Source organism: Passer montanus, unplaced genomic scaffold (assembly GCF_014805655.1).
Source record: "Passer montanus isolate IOZ18808 unplaced genomic scaffold, ASM1480565v1 scaffold34, whole genome shotgun sequence".
Taxonomy (NCBI): domain Eukaryota; kingdom Metazoa; phylum Chordata; class Aves; order Passeriformes; family Passeridae; genus Passer; species Passer montanus.
Window position 1 is genome coordinate 1,235,445 of NW_024368152.1, and position 20,888 is coordinate 1,256,332.

Sequence of the window (20,888 nt, forward strand, 5' to 3'; positions counted from 1 at the left end):
TGGATTTGGGACACTCATCTTTAACAAACAGCAATATTATCAGGAAATTATATTAATATATACTTATTCATCCAAGCCAAGATTATTGATACTGCTGATCTACACCTACATGCTATAGTTTTTGTGTTTTAAGGACTGGTTCATCTTTAGATTAGACATCTAAAGTCTTGAAAATAACCCAGCTGGCATTTTTTAAAAATGTCTTTACAGTTTTTTCTGGAGGTTTTCTATGTAGAGTTCTTACTACAAAATAGCAGAGTTCAGGGTAACAGAAGTTATAGCACAGGTTCATGCTTTTGAATTTACAAGAAGAAATATTTATTTGGCAGTTACAGTGTTCTGGGATCAGATCTGAAGCCAAGGTTCCATAGTCTTAAAAGTAAATTGATGCAGCATCAGGATGCCCAGCAGTGAAAATCTGATCTGAATCTGACACAAACACATGATTGAATTCCTGTAAAATTAATGAGTGCATACAGAAGAAAACTTGTACCTATTTTGTGCTTTTATGGCAGTTTTATATATGATTTGGCATAAAGTCAGCATGGCATTGACAAACAATAAGGAATTCAACATAGCTGTAAATAAAGCTAAAATGTCAAAAGCACTTGAACAAATTTGCACCATAGGACCACAATATTAAGGGCTATAGTTTTACATTTATTATATTTTTGTTTCAAGTATTTCCTCTTTTTTAAAACTGTTATCTTCTATCTCCATAGGTGCAGATTTAATTGACATAGAATATTTTTTGCAAAACATGAAGAAGGTTTGCTAAGAAAGAAAAAAATGAAGAAATAAAGCCTTACAACCTAATTTCTTGGCTTACATTCTGATCACTAATAACAGTGTGCTTATATATTCTACTAAATCAGTCATAATGTAATTTTCCTCAACATACCTTTGTGTAGGAAGTAAAAATTGGATGAGTACCATAGCTCACAATTCAGAGTGTCTTTGTTTATTTTGTCCATTCATAGACATGTTTTAGTGTTGAACTTAAGGTTAGAGTCACAAATTAGGCATCAAGTACCTAAGGGTTGCTAATGTACCTTTTAGGTGTGTACTTTTTTCATGAGCCTGGCTTTAGGAGAGTGATTGTTTCAAAATGCCTTAGTACTTCTTCCAGTAGGAAATTACTTGGTTTAGATTACTTATTTTCATATAGCCACTGTAAGTTTACATGCAGTGTAAATGCACATGTATATATAGTAAGTAAATGGTATTCTTCCTTTCAAAGTGAGCGAAGGGAACGTTTGTAGATTCCTCAGGATATTGCCAACTTCTTTTACAGGTACACTCTGCAGTAGAGAATCCCTGAAAATTTCCCTTGGAGACACAAAATGAGCACTCTTATTTGTATTGACTACAGGCTTTGGAGGGTACAAACTTGAAGCTGAATTGACAGTTATGCTTCATGGATGCACACAGTATATTCCACCCACTAATGGACAGAAAAGCTAGTCCAAGGAAAAAAACACAAGTGTGCATATTATGGACATCAAATCTGTAGCTTCATTGTTTTCTTGCCCACATTTACTTTTTTTCTACTGTACTGCTTACTAGTGTAGCTAGTACCACAGTGCCAATCATCATTAAACTGAAAAAAGTTGTAATTAATGATCTACATATATTTACAGATATGTCAATGATTTTTACACTGACAACTGGTATTTCTATATTCCTGATTATTTGCATCAAATGTGACAGAGTAAATCCTGTTGAATAGTGCCAGGGAGTTACAGCCAATCATCAAAATGTATTCTGGCTGGTTTGGTTTTGATTTAACATGCTTTTATGCATTCATTGTTCTGAAAATCCTATAATGAAACTCAAGAATAAGATAATTGGCAGCAATTTGCCAATACAATAATCTTTCTCAGCAGTAAGAATCTTGGCAGGCAGAATTTCTCTGATGCTGGCTTGCTACAATGTCAGGTAGACCTGAGTACTGTGATTGTGTGGAATTTATAACCATATTTCCCTGTTGTAAAAGTTCATAGCATCCACTTTAACACTGAAGTTCTGTTGCAACATTTCTGAAGTGATATTTAACAAAAATATGATCCTTTATGATAAATTACTCCAGATTTACAAGAGTATCAGGGAAAAAGGAAATTAAAAGTTCTGGGGTTTTTGTATAAGAGGAAGGGGAAGAAACTGGTGAAGAGCACAGGGCAAGATACTGCTGAGTTTGCACATGATGAACAGCACATAACACGCATGTGAAATAGCCCAATTTTTAATGCGTCTACTGATAAACAATGGTTGTCCTGCTGGTGAAGAATTGCAGGACAATGGGGGCTGCAAATCATGTACTGTAATTCTTACAATTTTTTCTAGAGTATTCAAAGTGCCATATTAAAAATTTGGCATAAATGCCAGCAATTAGTTTGTTGGAGGTTTTTGAAGGGATTATTCTTGAAATACAAAAAGTTTGAAATACAAAAAAACAAAGGCATGACATTGTGCAAACAAGCTTAAAAATTAAGAGTACTGCTGAACTCTTAATGAATTATCAATACCTAGAAATTGAAATCAAGGTGGTCTTTTTGATAGAAATGTCTGAATAATCTTAATAAACCAACAAATACTGAAGGGTTTATTGTCACAAGGATATTTAAATTTAGGTTTTATATTTTTCCTTCCAGTTAGATTTTTTATTGAATGTTATTTTTTAATTTATAGTTTGTGAAATAGTAAATTAAATTCTAGCACTTAACAGTAACTTGTTAGATTCTCTACAATCATCTTATCTGACACTTTACCCCAAATAATTATTTGATTTTGGTTTATAATGAACTGGCAGAAAAATCTTAACTCTCCTGTTGCTCAGTCTTAAAAATTTAAAAATAAGATTTTAAAAGGATGTAAAAAATCATATTTCTGGAAGACACAATGTTCTTTGACATATGTACAGGCTGAGAAATTCCTGTATGTGCCACTGTGTACTAGAGTGTTTTTAACAAAGTTGTGTTTTCCTATTTGTAATTTTCAGAAGTACGTTGTTGTTTACAGGTACAAAAATGCAGTGCAGTGAGTATCTGTAGAGAGCGAGGCTCTTGAAGAAGTAGCCAATTCCCCTTGGGGCAGACAGGTGAAAAACTATGTTCACATGCAAAAAAAATATTATAAGTTGGAGTATATGTAGGAATCTACAAAGCAAAGAAGGTGAAATACCTTTCTATTTATGGATACTTAAAGATATAAGTGACTTACAATGATGATATAAACTATTTATAGGGCAAAATAAAACCAAAAAATATCTTTTGTGCTCCGCAGTGCTGTTTCAAGCAAGAATAGACAAGATGCAGCAGGCTATAGTAGGCTTCCCTCAAATTTTTAAAGCTTGTGGAGTGATCTCTTTAACTCTTCACATCTTTCATGCATGTTTACATCTTGTGCAAAACTGAATGCTAACTGGAGTACATGAAATTATAGCAAGTCAGAACAATAGTTTTATCCCAGTCTTGATATCTTTAGTGAAGATGGCTGTATAGCAGACTAGGAAGGTTAGTTCATCCAAAAGTTCATTTCATTTCACCCAAATTTGTCACCCAAATTTTGTTGATGTTATAAGATACTACCTCTCCCTGACAGCCTTTTTTTCTTTATGTGGTACAAGGTATTGGAGAATAAATCTCTCTAACTATATATCAGTATTATGGAAAGGTTTTTTCATGAGGCACAAGTAAATTCTTTATTCAGGAGAGTTTCATCTGTCAATCACATGCCACTGCATTTGATACCAAATGTTGCACCTCATAAAGAATGAGAAAGTGTCTAAGAGCAGTGGCAGAGAAATAGTGTTACACTGACTCATGCTGTCAAATCAGCAGTAAAATATAATGCTATCTATCAAACAATTTACATTTTCAGGGTTTTACATAAATGTCTCTGTATGTTTAATGAGGAGATTAAAATAATGAAATATAGCTATGTCTTGTGAAGTTCAGCTCATCTGAATGACCAAATTATCATGGTTCTTTATAGTGTGTGAAGAGAAATAGACCTTTTTAGAATTGTCCAGTCCATCCAATCTACTTTTTTCTTCCTTAGGATGAGATTAATAATACTTCATAAGATACTTTTAACTCTAAAAGACAGAAAACTGTTTAGATGTGACTGTCTATATAATCATTGCTGAGAGCCAGTAAAAATTACTGCTCTCTTTTTTTTTTCTTTTTTTTTTTCCACAAAAAGAAACTGCAGGGATGTGCAAATATTCACATGAAAACAATCTTTTTGCAAGGGAATAATGATAAATCTCTATAATCATTTTGTACTGTGTGTGGTAATAGATAACTCCATCTGACATAAAGACAGGTACAGCTGTCTAGTAAACTACAGCTCTGCTAGTAAACTAAGCATGGCGAGGCATGATATGGGGAAGTGATTCATTAGACTTACAAAATGTTAGAGTAAATGCTAACTTGCCAGTATCTTGCTGCCTTCTGTCTAGGACTTTCCCAAGCAATCTCAGTCATAATGCAGTAGATAGATAGCTGATTTCCCAGGAATGCACTAATAAACAGCCATGCTCTTTTAAAGGATAACTGAATTTAAGTGTGCATGACTTTGGTCGGACTACTGCCATTGTTCCTGAGGCCTGATATTTCTCTAGATATTAGCACAGAGAGAGATGCAGTGTCAATGTGATAGAACAGCATTCAGTTCTGGCCTACTATATAAAGAAAGAGTATGGGCTCAGTTAAAAATAAAGGTAGAAAATAAATGTCTGCAGGGGCATATTGAGCTGACTGATCTGAACACTAGTCGATATAAGGGGTAGATTGGTTTCCAGAAATTTATATTTTTGTACTGACAATTGGAGTGGCCTAGGCTAGTTCAAACATAGCCTTCTAATTTTCAGACTCCCTCTAATTTTCAGACTCCTGAATAAACAGGACTTTATTCACTGCTGTTATAACAGGTAAATCCCAACTTTTGTGCCCAATTAATGAACAAAAAAAGCAAAGGTATATTGTGTTTTCAGTGATGTCAGTTGATGGGTATCTTTAGTGTCTCTACAGGAAGAAAAGCTCCTTGCAGTTTTTTTTTCAGCTGTGGTTGATCTCACTGCCAGGAGAAAGGCAACAAGAAAAAAATTATACCAACTCTAGCTTGTGTATTTGTAAAATAATTGAAGGTTGTCTTGCTCTGTTGCGGTGATAAACTGCCCCTTACACCCCACCCTCCCCCAGCCTGTATCCCAGCCCTGCAGTGGCTGCCACTCCCTGGCACACTGGAGGCAATGCTCCACACCTGCCTCTGGAGCCTCTAACCCAGCTCCTAAGTGTCCGAATGACTGCAAGCCTCATTTGGGGAAGGGCCTAGGAAAAACCAAAGGGTACTTAAAGCAAGACACAAGGCAAGAACATTTGACCCTGCCTCCTCTTGAAACTTCTGTCAGCTGTACACCACTGGACACAGGAGTGATGGCTATGTTTGTTCTTTTCTGCACCTTTTTTGTCTTTCTTTTTCTCTTCTAATTACCGCATCTTGGGTTTTGAGTAATGTTTTGAGAAACTTAAAATCAATGAGGCTTGGAGCTTGCTAAGTTGAATGGGCCAAGTGAATGATTTTTTTGTTTTATGTTGATTGAATGCTGCTCAAAACCTTTTGCCAAAGTTCTCTGATTTTCTAAAGGTGCCAGTAAAAGCTTGTTTTATTTTGACCTCTTGACTATCTTGTTAGTATTTCTCCCATGCATCTAACTCAGAGTACATGAACAACTGTAGGCCCTTTTGAAAGTCTCATAGATCATATTTCTTGAGGCCTTTCACATGGGCAAGGACACCTTCTAGTTCAAAGCCACATCCAGCATGGCCTTGAACACTTCCAGGGAAGGAGTATCCACAGCTTCCCTGAGCAACCTTGTGTAAAGAATGCACTGAAAACTGAAAACTGGAGACCAACAGCCTGATTTATAACCACTTATATAAGCTGTTCAGTAAAATAAGGACACCAAAATGGAAACTATTTGTGGAGTCAGAATTACTTCATTGGTTTGGGGACATGACAGTAATAAAGAAGAATCCACCATGAAGAAGAATTTGGAATAAAAAAAAAGATGAATTTGGAGCCACTCTTTATTTTATTCCAGGAACAGGAACTGAAGGCAAAAACCAGATATATAGAATGCATCTTTACATTTTAGCAACGCTGTATGAAGACAATGAAGAGAGTAATGCAGAAAATGTGGAAAGATTGTAGATGCTCAGAGCAGATCTGCTCATTCCATGGATCACAGAGGGAGGTATTTATCCCATTCAGCATTTTAACAGGCCAGAAAGGAGAATCCAAATTGAAAATGAGTGTGTGAATGCTTCCTTTCAGCAGAGATGAAACTGAAACTGTACTATCTTGAGACTAGGATGGATGAAGCAGCCCTTGCACATGCTTCCTGGATTACCACTGTGGTCTCTTGATGTCGTTATGGAGATTAGGTGAGGAGGTGAGGCTGCTAGTTAGTGCCAAAAACAGGATCAATATTTCCTTCCCACTGAATAAAAAAGAATGAAATATAGAAGTGGTATAAATCAATTAATTTCTCACCAATCTATTTTAGAATAATATAGATAAGATGCTTTCTTCAATAAGCAAATGTCATAGTCAAATATCAAGTTAATAATTAGTTCCTAGTCTTTCAGTTTCTGATTTACCCAAATTGCATACCATTTATTTTTGGTCACTGTGAGTACATGTAATGTCATTGAATCATGAGAATATAATTTGCATCAGAATCAGATTCATTGCTATTATATTTTATTTAGTATTTATATCTCAGTGTCTTATTGTTTCTTTCCCCATTTCTGTTTGCAGGTTTTGACCTAGTAAAGTGTGAAGATCCTGGCATACCAAATTATGGTTACAAGATACGAGATGAAGGACATTTTATAGACACAGTCATTTTATACAGCTGTAATCCTGGCTATACAATGCATGGTAGTAGTATTATGACCTGCTTAAGTGGAGATCGAAGAGTTTGGGACAAACCTTTGCCTACTTGCATAGGTAATATGGATTATGACAGTGTGCTGGTATGGTTGGTCTGGTGGTTCAAAAAAAAACCCCAAATATTCTGTCATTGTATACTTCATGAGATCATAATGGTGCAGATATATTTTAAATTTCCAGTAAAGTTTGAATATGGACATGAAAGCTTAACTTCTCTAAAATAGGTGGCTTGCTGTTAATGGTTATGAAACTACTGGAAAACACTTTTTTTCTGTAGAGCAGCCTTTGATGGAAGACTACTGCTTTGGTTCTGATGAAGTTCTGGGTCACTGAGTCTGATATACTATCACAGGGAGTGGTATTGTCTAAATACTTCATAAACTAAGAAAACCCGATCATAAAGCAAATAAGGTTGTGGGCTTTTTCCCTTATCTATTTTCATCAGATATTATTTCAGCATCTCAGCATTTCATTCCTGTGAATTTTATTTCTAAGTTTCATCACATGTTCCTGTATTTTTTTTATCTCTGTGCTCTGGAGTCCTCGTTGCTGTGCTAAGATACCCCATTTGTCAAAGCCTTGAGGTAGACCTTCCCTGGAAATATCATGTCTTCAAGTGCCTAAAACTTTGCTTTATGACAATCAACATAAATGTTAAACAGAGAATTATTAGCCAACATGCAGAATAAATGAATACCAGTATAACTGTTATCCATTGTACCTTTACTAGCAGTTTGCATCCTCTAGTTTTGCTTTCCAGTCCAGCACTTGCCAGTGGTTTCCTGACTTCAATTTTCACATGGAGTTCCCATGAGTCTTTCCTTCTGTGTGTCTTTTGATACTTAGTTGTTGCCTCTGCTGGCAGGTCACCAACTGCTTTCAGCACTCACCTCACCTACAGGATTTCTGCTTGTTTCCTTTCTCCCATTTTGGGGGCTACATTCTCCATTCCAGAACCTCTTTCCTGCTGAACACATTCACAAACCTGCAGTCTACAAAAGAGCAATTTCCCTTCCTTTCAAACGTTCAGCTTAAGCTGAAGGTGAAAAACATCAGTGAACAGCATTTCTGCTGTCTTAGTAGAGGTTATTTTCCCCACTTGATTCTAGAATTTTATCTATACGTTTTCTTCTATATATATGGGAGGTCAAAACAACAATCCAGTTTTGATTTAAAGACTTTTCCAGGCTCTTTATGCATTCAAGTCCTCATGCACGTCAGTCTAATTGGTTAGCCTACTTTTCCTCCAAGTTTGCCCTTTTGTAGAGAAGACCCATAATTAGTCCTACCTTTGCCTGTTTCCCCATGTAATTTAAATGAAGTCATTTCTCTAAGGTCATTTTCTGCAATATATTTTTGTGCCTCTGTTCACTACCAAGACTTAGAATCAGCTCTAAAATACTTGTTGGTTTCCAGTCTATTAGGTTAAAAAATCCAACCATCTATTTCCTTTTCTTTGTATGGTGATTTGTCTTCTAATCTATATGTGGGATGTTAAAATTTCAAACATATAATAATAGATATAGTAGCAATAAAAAAAAAGCTGTATATTCCAATCTGACATTGAGGAAGCTAGGGAACACAGGATCAAGTAAATCTAAAGAAATTTGCCATCTTCGCTCCAGTAGAACAGCTTTCATGATCCTTCTTCAAAATACTTTTTGACCAATATGTTTGTTTCTTCACACTGACTTTAGATTGTTAGTGTATTCCTACCATGTAATGCTCATTCTAGTTACGTATTTCCACCTGTATTTCCAGTTTCTTCATATCAATATGCTTTTAAGGTTCTATAATTCACTCAAGATTTTCACTCTATCTATTTTCTTCTCTCTTTTTTTGGTCTTTATACTTTGCTTTTGTAACTTGCATTACTAGTTTTGGTTTCTGTATTTTATTTCCAATCTTTTGAAATAATTTGTGCCAGAATATCTTGAGAATCTTATTTCATCTCTAAGTGAAATTATGTCCCTCAATCAATAGAATAATCAGTTTCCTTCTGGTATTCTGAGAGAGATTTTGATCTTCTTTTCTGTCTCTTCAACCAAAAGGTATCTTTCTATGAGCTTTTATCTCTCTACATACATTTTTAGTTACTGTCCTTGTTCCTGTCCTTAAAATAATATTTTGGGATTTCACAAGTTCTGTATAAACTATCTCTTTTCATTTCTAGTTTAAATCTCTTCTGGACCATCAATTAGTTCCCCAAGAAATCAAATGTTCACTGTTCTCTCTTAAAATCTTCTAAAAGTGTTTCCTTCTAAACAGTCATTTCAGTCTGTAATCTTCATTAAATTATGGGCAGCTTTTACTGTTCTGTGCACAGGAAATCTTGCTGTGAAGATCCTTGAAAACCCGACACATATCTGCAGATTATTGCAGTCTTGCTTCCCTCCCGCTTTAGACTTATAAGATCTATTCTTCCATCAGTTTTATCTTATCACAGTTTTATCTTTTTCTACTTTGATTTGAATGATTTCTTTTTCTTCCTTTTTCTGAAGTTGTCGTGAAGTTCCAAACATCACTTCCTTTCTTAGAAACATTTCTTTGTGGAGATGCATTATTATTTGTTGTAGACCAGATCGGCTTTTGATATTTGCTGTTCTCTTCGGTGGCATTTATATTGTTCATTGTATTCACTATCATTTCACTATTTCTCATTCACAAATAATTCAAGCATATACATAGACATATTCCACACATTCTACACTTGCTAATTTTTAGTGATAAACTGTTATATTGGTCTTATCATTCATTTTCATTTTTTCTATGTTCTAAACCATAATGAAGAAAGCCAGTGAATTATTTTAATTCCTCCTCTAGAAGCTTCCAGAAATGTTGAAGTCACTTCCATTAGTTACAGTATAAGTGTATATTCTTCGAGGTGCTGACTTTACAGTGCACTCATTTATGCATGTTTGAATATAAATTTTTTGAATTATTTTTTATAATTACTTCTGTAAGTTTACTTTTGATATACTACTAAAAGGGATTTTAAAAAAATATTAAATACATGATGCATTATCCCAAATTTTATTATGTATTCTTTTCCTAAATTCCTAAATTTTATGATGTATTGTTTTCCTGAGCCTTCTCAGAATTTTAAGTCAAGTATGTCAATTAGATTGAGTTTAAATTTTGGGTTCACTGTGCTAAATTTAGTTCTTCAGTAAACACAGCACTGTATCAGTAATTTCTTGTCTGTAGTTATCTACCACAGTGATTATTGCAATCTAAACTTTCTTGTATAGTGGAAATTAATTGAAATCATAGAAGAGAGATGTGTGTGAAGAAATGTTGTACTTAAGTTTCTTCCTGCTGTTGTTCTGTATATAGAATGTAGTGTTCTGATGGATCAAACCAGCAGGATAAATAAGTAAATCAGTCACCTTATGTCCTCTATGGTAATTTTCCTTCATGGTAATAACTTGGTTGTGTGCAGTGGCTTGGTGTCATGTACAAAGATTAATATTTGTTAGGAGTATTGCTGATAGATTATTTGGTTCAATTACCATGGTTTTTTCCATCTTCTCTGTCTTACCATGCTTGCTGTACAGCTGTGCTTGAATGAATCCCCATGATAGGTTTTTTTAACAACTTCTAAGGCAACACCATAAATGTAGTAGAAATTCAAGTATATCACTTCACTGAAGAATCACTGATCCTTTTTAGTTCAGTGGCAATGACTGTTACACAGCTCTCTTTCATCAGGGTGTGTCTTTACACTGGCCACACAACAGCATGATGCCCTAAACAACAGAAGAATTATTTGATTATGGATGCTTAACATTGCCATTGGTCTCTCCACAAAAACAGCATTGATATTGTTTTAAACCAGATGCCACATACTATCAAATTGTAGCTTTCTGATTTACTCTCTTGATCTAAAAGCATATGGCATTTAAATTTTTAAATACTGAAGGAAATTAATAGGTAAAACTTACTGCTTTTTTTGGTGTAATTAAACCTGAAGCTTCATAGAAGTAACTTGAAAGCATTACACTAAAATAATTTTGACATTACAGCAAAACAGAAAGCTATCTTAATTATAAAATTCAATGCTGCAAAGTTTGAATTCAAACATTCATTGTTAGAAAAGTTAAGCATGTTAGATGGGAAAATTCAGAAACATTTTTCTGTCCTGACAATGCTAAAATTGTGCTTTTGTAGTCTCAGTACATATTGAACCTGTCTGATCAGTTACCTAATCACAGTTTTATGGTTTATTTCTTTATAACAAGGTAGAAATTAGATAACTGTGTTCATTTTTAACTTATGTACATGTCCTGGTTTGTATGTATGTCTACTACTTCAGAAGTATTAGGTAATTCTGTTAACTTTTTAGAAAACACAGGAATGTGGAATGGATGGAAAACGGAAGTGCCAATTACTATGGTCTCATTAGAAATGTTATCCTTATTTTGCAGCTGAGTGTGGTGGTCGAATTCATGCTGCTACATCGGGGCGCATTTTGTCCCCTGGTTACCCAGCACCATATGACAACAATCTTCATTGCACTTGGATTATTGAAGCAGATCCAGGAAAGACAATAAGGTACATGCTTAATTTTAATATTTATGGTGGAATTCAGTGTGTTATAATGTTTTTGTTATTCTCATGTTTTTCTACACAAGCTGTTGGTATTCACTGGCTTAGTCAAGGTATCCTTCTGTAAGGTGTTGCATCAATTTTTGAGGTTGCTTGCCTATTTAGGCATAAAGTTCCTGGGCAAGATAGGCATCATTCAAGGCACATTTGAGTGTTACCTCACCCAAAAGTTGTCTTTTGCACCAGGACAATGCCAAATTCCACAAACAAATGCCAGAATATGTTAATTAGTAGCATTAAACAGCTTACATAAGAGTGAACAGGAACCTCAGGAATCTGCATAATAAAACAATTCTCATGAATCACAAGTAGAAAAAGAATGCTGCATTCCCTCATCGTCTCCACAAGAGAGCTCTGCCAGCACAGCAAGGCCATCAGTGCCAGGGCAAAGCACAAACCCATTATTTGAATTGACATGTTCCCAAATTCAGCAAAATGAAGAGTTAATCAGTGAAACCAGCAAACTGTGACCTGCACAGGAACATGACACCTATTTACTACCATAGCTTTAGAACCTTCATACAAAACTAATGTTATCTCAAGGCCACATTGGGCCCTGAAAAAGCCTTTAGTGGGTTGACATTGTCCCTCCTCAGAAGGATGGGGCGGGAACAAAATAACATGAGAAAATAAACTTGTGAAAATAGATTTAGTTTAATAAAACAAAATCAAAGGTCCATGTATGGAAGCAGAAGAAAACAAAAGATTTATTCTCTCCTTCCTATCAGTAGGTGATGGCCAGCCACCTGTTCAGGCCAGCAGGCCTTCAGTATGTGTTGCTCTGGAAGACAAACATAATCACAGAATATTCTGTTTTGAAAGGGAATCACACACAGGCAAAACAATATAATTAAATTACATATTATTCAGTGGGGGATTTTTCCTCTTTTTTTTTTTTTTTTGTAATCCTGTTTCACAAAGCCCAATATTGAATTTACGCCATCATGGGTTATTTCAATGCATTATTTTTGTTTAAATAACAATTTTCAAATTAATGATTTCCAGTTAAGGAGTAATAAGATGAAGAAATGTCAACACACAACTATTTGAAACAAAAAAGAGACATTTTGATATTTACCTATTAGAGTTCTTCAGCACTAAGAATGTAAACATTCAGGACTTAAAAGACAATGCAGATATTTTGATTTACAAGATAACATTCTTGAATGCCTTAATAAATATATTCTTCACCTGAAGAAAAATGCAGATTATTTTATTATAATACAGTTTTATATTTTATGAATTTTAGAAAATAGCCAATCTATGATATTTTGCCCTTTTTTTGTGTAGGAAAGGAAATGCCATGCTGACAGGACTTCTCGTGCTACGTGTTCTACTTTCCAGTAGCTGCTACATTTTTTTCATTGCATATAATTCAAGCAAAACAGCATTCTTGCTTTCCTCATTTGAATAAAAAGACTAAATCTTTGATGAAATCATAGTTTGTGTACCTTAAAATATTTAACATAAAAATAAGATAATTTATAGACTTATAAGTGAAGTCTTGATGACTTAACACCCTGTAATGGCATTTTCTGTCATTCAGACATTTATAATACAGAACTGCATGACTCTTACAAGGTCAGCTTGTTCAACAAGAGAAAATAATAACTCTGCTGGATTGCCAGGTCTTTTTCAATCCTAAACAGCATCTTAAAACTGCAGTTTGGGAATGATTGCTTGGAGTTTCATGTAATTGTGTTTAACAAGTAATGCACAGTACTTTTACTTTTTCTTTGCAGTCTGCATTTTATTGTTTTTGATACTGAGGTTGCTCATGACATCTTGAAGGTATGGGATGGGCCTGTTGAGAGCAGCATACTTCTCAAAGAGTGGAGTGGCTCGGCTCTTCCAGAGGATATTCACAGCACTTTCAACTCCTTAACATTACAATTTGACAGTGATTTCTTCATCAGCAAATCAGGCTTCTCCATTCAGTTTTCAAGTATGTAAATATTTTTTTCTCCCCAATATAATAATTTCATATTTATATACATTGTTCCTATACTAATTAACACTTTCTCAACTCTTTTGCAACTGCCTCAGTATTTTGGAGAAAATAAATTATATTCTTTTAATTATGTTATGTGTTTATGCAAATGGCTAAAACTAGGGAGAATATTTGGATTTACTTTGAAGGTTTTAGGTCTTTTATCCCTTGTTTTCCACAGCAACCACATACTTAGTGTTATCTAATTAGCATTACTTAACAAGTCAAAAGGGGTGTGTATATACAGAACCATTCTTCTTCTAAAATATTCCCACCAGTGTTAACCTAACAATGTATTAGTTCATGTTAATTGTTTATGTTGGTTGGATTTTTTTTCTCAAAACTTTGGCTGCATGATGCATAATTTTTATGACATAAACATTCTTTGTGTGAAGAATACAAGACACCTTACCAGATTGAAAAACACTTAAAAATTTATTATTAAACTAATAAAATTGATCTTTAGTTATAAAGTGAAAGCTCCTCTGTTTATAGAGAAGTTATGATCAATATTGTACAAGTGATCAATATTTTAAAACTGGGTATGTGGAGTTTTTCTATGTTATTTTGACCTAAAGAAAGGCTAGGACACAGGAGAATGTATCTTTGTTTTGATTCAGTCAGGGCACCTTTATCTGCCTAGATATAATGTGTGTATTTCTCATCAAGACGTAGGAAAACGATGAATTAATGTTTGTGAAAAGAAGTATTTACACACATTAATTAATATCATCCATAGATGATGTTATTCAGAAGTAAGGGTTTATAATAAGCTTTCAGTCATTATTATTTACTTGAAGATGTAAACTTGGGGTTTTTCCAGTCTCTAAATCTCCAATGCATTTTAAATTTACATATTTACTTAATTTCCATGTATTAGTCTATGAATGCTGTGTCTGCCTCCCCCAAAATACTCTTTCATCAGCCTAAAAAAATGTAGTTATAAGTATGTAAAATTAATTAAAGACAAAGGGCACAATAAATGTTTCTAAGGTTTCTCACCAGTGTGCCATATAATATGTGGCTTTTCATTGGTTTTTTTGAAAAAAACAAGATAAGTTTTACAGTTTTGGAACTAAGTGGGGTTTTTTTTCTTGTCAGGATTAGCAAACACATTTTAGGTTATATTATATGAAAATAACTTTATGCCCTGATTTTGAAAGGTCAAAAATATTTAAGCAGTTTTGTTTATCAACCATTTCTTGAACTTCAGTGGCTCTAAGAGCGAGTAGAAGACAATTTAAAGCTATAAGACAGAATAACTGATTTTCCTATCCTAGTATAATATCTAATGGATGTACTGAGTGATCGTGCTGGCAGTTACAGAGTATGTTTTACTGGAATTAATTGGAGTTAGTGGTAAAGAACTGAGAGCTCAAGTATAGGGGAAATAGTTTAATTCACTCTGCTTGACAAGTGGAATGTGTTACTAATTATTTAATTGTAAGGAATAAAAAATAAGATTTAAAGCATATGTTAAAGTAAATATTTAGTTATTTAATCTAATAATCAGTCTAGTATATTTAGTCTTCTTGAGGCAATGAGAAGACCACTGTGACCTTGACCTGTAAAGGATTTAAAGTAATTAATCTATTGGTAAGTGGGAATCTTTACATGTTTTAGTATTCATCATGTGTTCAAACTGTCAGACAGTTTATAACCAAGCTGCACAGAATATTGACATTTCAGTACTTTAGTAGCTTGTAACTCTAAATAAAAGATTTCTGAATTGCTGAAATCTTTTTTTTTTGGCAATTGCAGAAGATGTAGACATTTTGTTACAAGTTCTATGAAGGTCATTTGTGAAGTTTTTTGTCTTTGTGTCATGTGAAGGATTTTCAATATTGCATCTGTTAATGAGTATTTCATTTAACTCTTAATTATAATTGAAGAAGTAAATTTCAGGTTCCGAATTGCACAGAATTGGAAAACCTTTAGTAATACAGCTTCTGTACTGGATTATGCAATTGGAATGAGTGTCTGCATCCATGAACAGCCCTTTATGGGATCAGATAAAGGATATACATTTCAGAATATCAGGCTAAATGAGCAACTTAAAGACAAAACATTAAAGTGCTAATTTTCATCTGGAGAATTTGTTTCATTGTGCTGTGAATGTGCTAATTAGTCTCTGTACTTTGTACTCTAGAACATCATAACTGTGTCTGACACTAAAAAAGGGGCACTGTGAAAGGGTAATGTAAGGTAGATTAGAAAATATCACCTATAAATTACTTACTGCTGATTGTAAATGTAATTAGAGGTATTTTTTTAATGAAAAAAAAAATGGCTGAATCTTGCAAAATGTTTGAATGTTAAAGTGCTCTGTCTTGCCCACTCAGCTCAGCACGTAGAACATGAGGACATGAACTGACAAGAGTGATTATGTTAATTGTAATCAGTTTAATGCTTTTCATTAAAACCTAATTACCATTTAGTTGTGCATAAAAGAACAAAAAAATGAGGTTCAGTGTGCAAAACTGATCTTTACTCTGGGGGTTAAGTACATTTAAGCTATGTATTACAAGTCAGGAATGTCCACCAACTCTTTCTGGCAAAAGGGTACAGGCAGATTTGGTTTTTGACTTCTTTATTACAAATAAATACTGGGAGCAAAAACTTCTTTCATAAGTTAACCATTAAAAAGTGCTATCTAACCTAGCTTAATTCTGTCCTACATATCTAAGTTAAACGGGATAAATTTCCATCTCATGTTGCCTTTTTTTTTTCTTATCAGCTACAGGTCTAGATACACTAATAGTAATTTTCAAAGTTTGAAAATTTTTGAATATTTAAGAGCAGATTAAATAAATCCTATCTGTCTTTTCAGAGGTGTCTAATTTCCTTTGAGATGCCAAAAAGTATCCTGACTAGTCTCCATCTGCCACTGCAGAAGATTACACAACCATACTCTCCTATCTTCCAATCCTGTGCTGATACCTTGGATATGATAAGGCATCTGAAATTACTCTAGTCACTTACGTTGAAGCAAATTAATCTTGCCCTGAATATTTAATCTCCATCTACTCTAGACTTCTAAATGCTAATGTGACTATTGCTTTTATTGACCTGAAGTTTATTTATTGAGAGTTTTTATTTCTAACTGTGTAATTTTTTACTTGATATTTAGCAAAAACATTGGAAGTGACAGAAGACAGGACCAGCACTGGCAGTTTCTATTCATATTGTCGTTCTTACAGGCTCTGATAGCTTTAGTTTAAAAACACCTTATATTAGTTCTACCATTACAGTCTATCCTTTTTTTCTTCAGCTAAGTTATCAGCTGTTGTAACTTAAGAGAATTGTATCTTTTTCTTCAACTAAATGATTAATTTATAGTTCTTTAGGTGATTTTATAGATTTTGATCCTCAAGTCAAATAATACATCTAAGAATTTTATTCACACTCTTCTTAAAATTAAAAAAAAGGAAATATCTTTTCTAGAGTCAGACCTATCTATGTAAATTTTCTATGGTATTGTGTAAGCATACACTTTAATTAAAAATGTGCCTATCTCTGCTTTCACACAAGCAAAGATGTGATTTGTTTTTTTGTTAGTATAAAATAACTGTCAAGATGTTAAGATATTAATTAAGCAGCAAAATACTTTTTCTCAATTTATTTTAATATTTCTGTCTTATTAGAAGAACTTTGGACACTCATATTATTAAAAGCAAAGATATAATGCCAAAGCATTTGTATAGTTGGTTTAGTCCACTTTTGATTTGTCTGTTTGCTTATTTTCTCAATATTTTAAAATTTTGCTCTTGAAGTATAGTCAGAGATAAGCAATGATGACTAAAGATGCCTAAGTCTAACTTCACAACACAAATCACCAATTATGATAATGCAAGCAAGCAACTTACACCAATTGTAATTACAACAATTATTTGGAAATTATTCTGTCAGATGTTGACACATTTGTTGACAACTTCCTTCCTCTGGCAAAAACTTAACTATCAGCTGTTTGGTTGTTTCTAATGGCACTGAGCTTAATATGACAAATCTGCTTAAGCAATGATTTCTGCTTTTGTCTGGCTTTGCAATTCCATTTGATTGTTTGTTTGCCTGCAGAAACTTTTACAGTAACTGTGTCACCTGTCTTGAACTGTTGTCTTGAAAATTGTTCCTTTATTGTTGAAAAATCACTTGCTTAATGGCCTAAGTTGCCATACTTAGGTAATATAAGTATTTCCATGACAGAACCTTCACTGCTAGAATTCATCATGCAATTGTTCCAGATTGATTCACAATTAAATTTTTTGGGGAAAGGGGGCTAGCACAAAAATATATTTTGGAAGAAATTTGCAATGAATAATGCAGAATCACGTATCTGCCTTACTAACTAAATACATTGAGTTCAATAAAAATGAAATCCATTAAGACATCCCTTGTTAAAACAAAAATAAAAAGACACAAGACACAAGAATTCAATCTTTTTTCGAGACTGTAACCTAATAGTTTCACTATTCAGTGTCTTTTGCTGTCTGATAAATTTTGCATTTCATGTTCACAATAACATGGTGATGAAAACATGGAAATGAAACTGTCATTGCACTCCCAACCATCATCTAATCCATACATGGCCTGGGGAAGGCATCCTCAGCCTCACAGAGCATAGCAGTTCTTAATTTGGTTCCTGTGGAACTAGGCAAAAATGAATCTTGTAGATTAGTTTGGTGGTTAACTCTAAACGTATAAGCTTTTGTACTCCAGACTTTAATAAAGAGGCTGCATTGGCATTTGGGTTTCTTTTTTCTTTATATTCTTGGACAATACATGACATTTAAATATGTTGTTGATGCTAATTTGCACAGTACTTAGTCTGTATGTTTACATATGTTATGTGAGTTACTTTTTGGAGAACAAACACTATTCTTTGTATCACAATGTAAGTCTGAAATCACTGCAAATCCATGAGTGTCTCAGCTTTGTTAAGCAAAATTCCTTTTCAAGCTTATTATGATGCAAACATAATGCACTAAACAGGGGAAGCATGTGCAATTTAAAAGCCTGGAAAAGTCTATATTGTTTTTATGACCACGTGGACTAGAAATAAAATGGTGTCTGTAGGACAACACTACAGTAAATGGCTTACATGATTGTTACTACAGCCATAGTGAAGATTATAGAGATGAAGGTGGTATTTTTATTTCCTTAACATACAAGAGAATACCAACTAAAAATTATGTAAAAAATAAAAAACAATAAAAGATAAATTAGGCAAAAATCCAATATTTTGCTTGCAGGTCTACAGATCTGCAAATACAGTGTCATATTCTCAAAAAGTTTTGATTTTCAGTTCAATTTTAAATCAACATTGAAATATAATTTGAGGACCAAATACAAAATAAAATCTAAAATGGGATTGTGAAAGATTTTTAAATTAGAATCAGAGAGACTTAACACAGTAGCTGTCTACATATGGAGGTCTTAAAACTCCTTGGCAATCTGTGGTTTTCCCAGCTGTCTGTTCTTCTGGAACCTACCTCTGAGTACCATCCTTAATGCACACAGAAGGTTATTCTGCTCTGAGCAGATGAGACAGTAAGAGATGGGAAATCTGTACAGTGAATTACTCTATAACCCCTGAATATCATAAAGGCTTAAGGCTTAGAGCACATATGCAAGAGCTGAGAAGCAGCAATTACTTATTTTCCAGCTTAGTGACATTCACATCTCATCTCCTGGCTATCCCATTTTAGGAACCTAATTTTTCTGTCATTTTTAAAAAGTCTAACTATGTAATTTAGTTTGATTTTGCATCCTTGAGCCTAAAAAGTAGTTATTGCTTTCCTTGCTTTGCAGTGTGTATGTTTTACTTGTTAAATGTTATAAAAGAGCAGTGATAGAAAGCCGGTGATTTTTAATTTCCGGATTACTTATAAATGCATACGACCTCTTTACGCATCAGATATTTGCAAAATACCAAATGAAGAAATATCAGACTTGTAATTTTCATGCAGTTACAGAATCTCTTGGGATTCTTGAGAAGTAAATCAACCTGGAAAGCAGGCAAGTTAAAAGTTGACAGTCTGTCTAAATGTTCACTTTACTAGATGACACATCAGTGCTTAAATGCTTGGTGCTCTATTTAATTAAGATCAAGTGTATTTGGCACAATAAAAAGGTTGTTGGTTTCAAATACATAAAATAACTTCTGCAAGACCAAAAGTGTAAAAAATATTTTGGTGTTTAATAAATATATGTGATTTTTTTTTTTAATTTAGAACTTTGTATATGAGAAATGGAGATTAACAGTGAAATTAATATTAGAAGGCATCAGTCCTTTCTCACTGATGGATACTTGACACAATTAAAATGGGGAAAGTGTTGTTTGCTGAGATATTATATAGCATGATCTTTTAAGAAGAAAATTAATCTAGTCAGAGATATGTTAAAAACCAGCAATTAATGAGAGAGATTGGCTTGTGCTCATTTATTTGGAAGAATTTCAAGTCTTTAACAGATATGCACTAGAGCAATCTGTTGTTCAGAGCTGCTATTGTCTGTCAAATCAGGAAAAACGTCTCTGAGGTCGTGACCATGCTTTCATTCCCTAGTGGCCAAACATACTTTTGGTAAACTGCATGGCTGTGGGGTGTCACATACGTTGTCAGAGTGGTGCCTGGGGAATCCTTACACAGCACTCATTAGTAGTGACAGCTATTACTTTAATTCCTAGTGGAAAAACGTTTATCACAGTTAAAAACCTACCATGTTTTTTACTTCATTTCCATATGGGAATGATCCAAAGTATGAGGTCTATTGCTTTGAAATGGAAACAAGAACAAAAAACTATGAATAATAAAATGTCAAAGTTGCTGTTTCTAAGTGTTTCTAAGTGTTAATTATAATAATCCATTAATTCTCCTATAAAGATATTTTGCAATTTCTGTGATTTATCTGTGATCACCCATTCACTAGAACATGCAGAAAACCACTTTAAGAGTAGTTGGTTGTTTCTTATTTTACTTTTTTTTCACCTTTCTCTCTTCTGAAAATTTACAATGCAGGGGAAAAAAAAATCTAGAAAGTTTTCCAGTTGTACAACCTGTACAGTTGTTTCAAGTTGGCCAATGTATAGCTGCTCTTGCTGTTTGTTATAGTGGTGCACTCTTTTGGTGTGAACGGAAAGAAGAGATGCAGCTGTTAATTCAGAAAATGAGGTATTATGGACAGGAAGGTTGCATACTGGTGGTTATTTCTTATTTTACTTTTTTTTTTTTTTTTTTTTTAACCTTTCTCTCTTCTGAAAATTTACAACACAGGGGAAAAAAAATCTAAAAAGTTTTCCAGTTGTACAACCTGGCAGTTGTTTCAAGTTGGC

General features: G+C 33.8%; 1 protein-coding gene across 2 annotated transcripts in view; it reads left to right on the forward strand.

Moving 5' to 3' along the window:
• Positions 1 to 20,888, forward strand: part of CSMD1 (CUB and Sushi multiple domains 1) — a 1,056,650-nt gene that overhangs the window by 863,813 nt on the left and 171,949 nt on the right. For both annotated transcript variants that reach the window (XM_039715657.1, XM_039715658.1), the window contains exons 24-26: positions 6,826 to 7,017; positions 11,388 to 11,514; positions 13,311 to 13,513. In XM_039715657.1, coding sequence (XP_039571591.1) covers positions 6,826 to 7,017; positions 11,388 to 11,514; positions 13,311 to 13,513 — 522 coding nt within the window. The remainder of the gene's footprint in view (positions 1 to 6,825; positions 7,018 to 11,387; positions 11,515 to 13,310; positions 13,514 to 20,888) is intronic.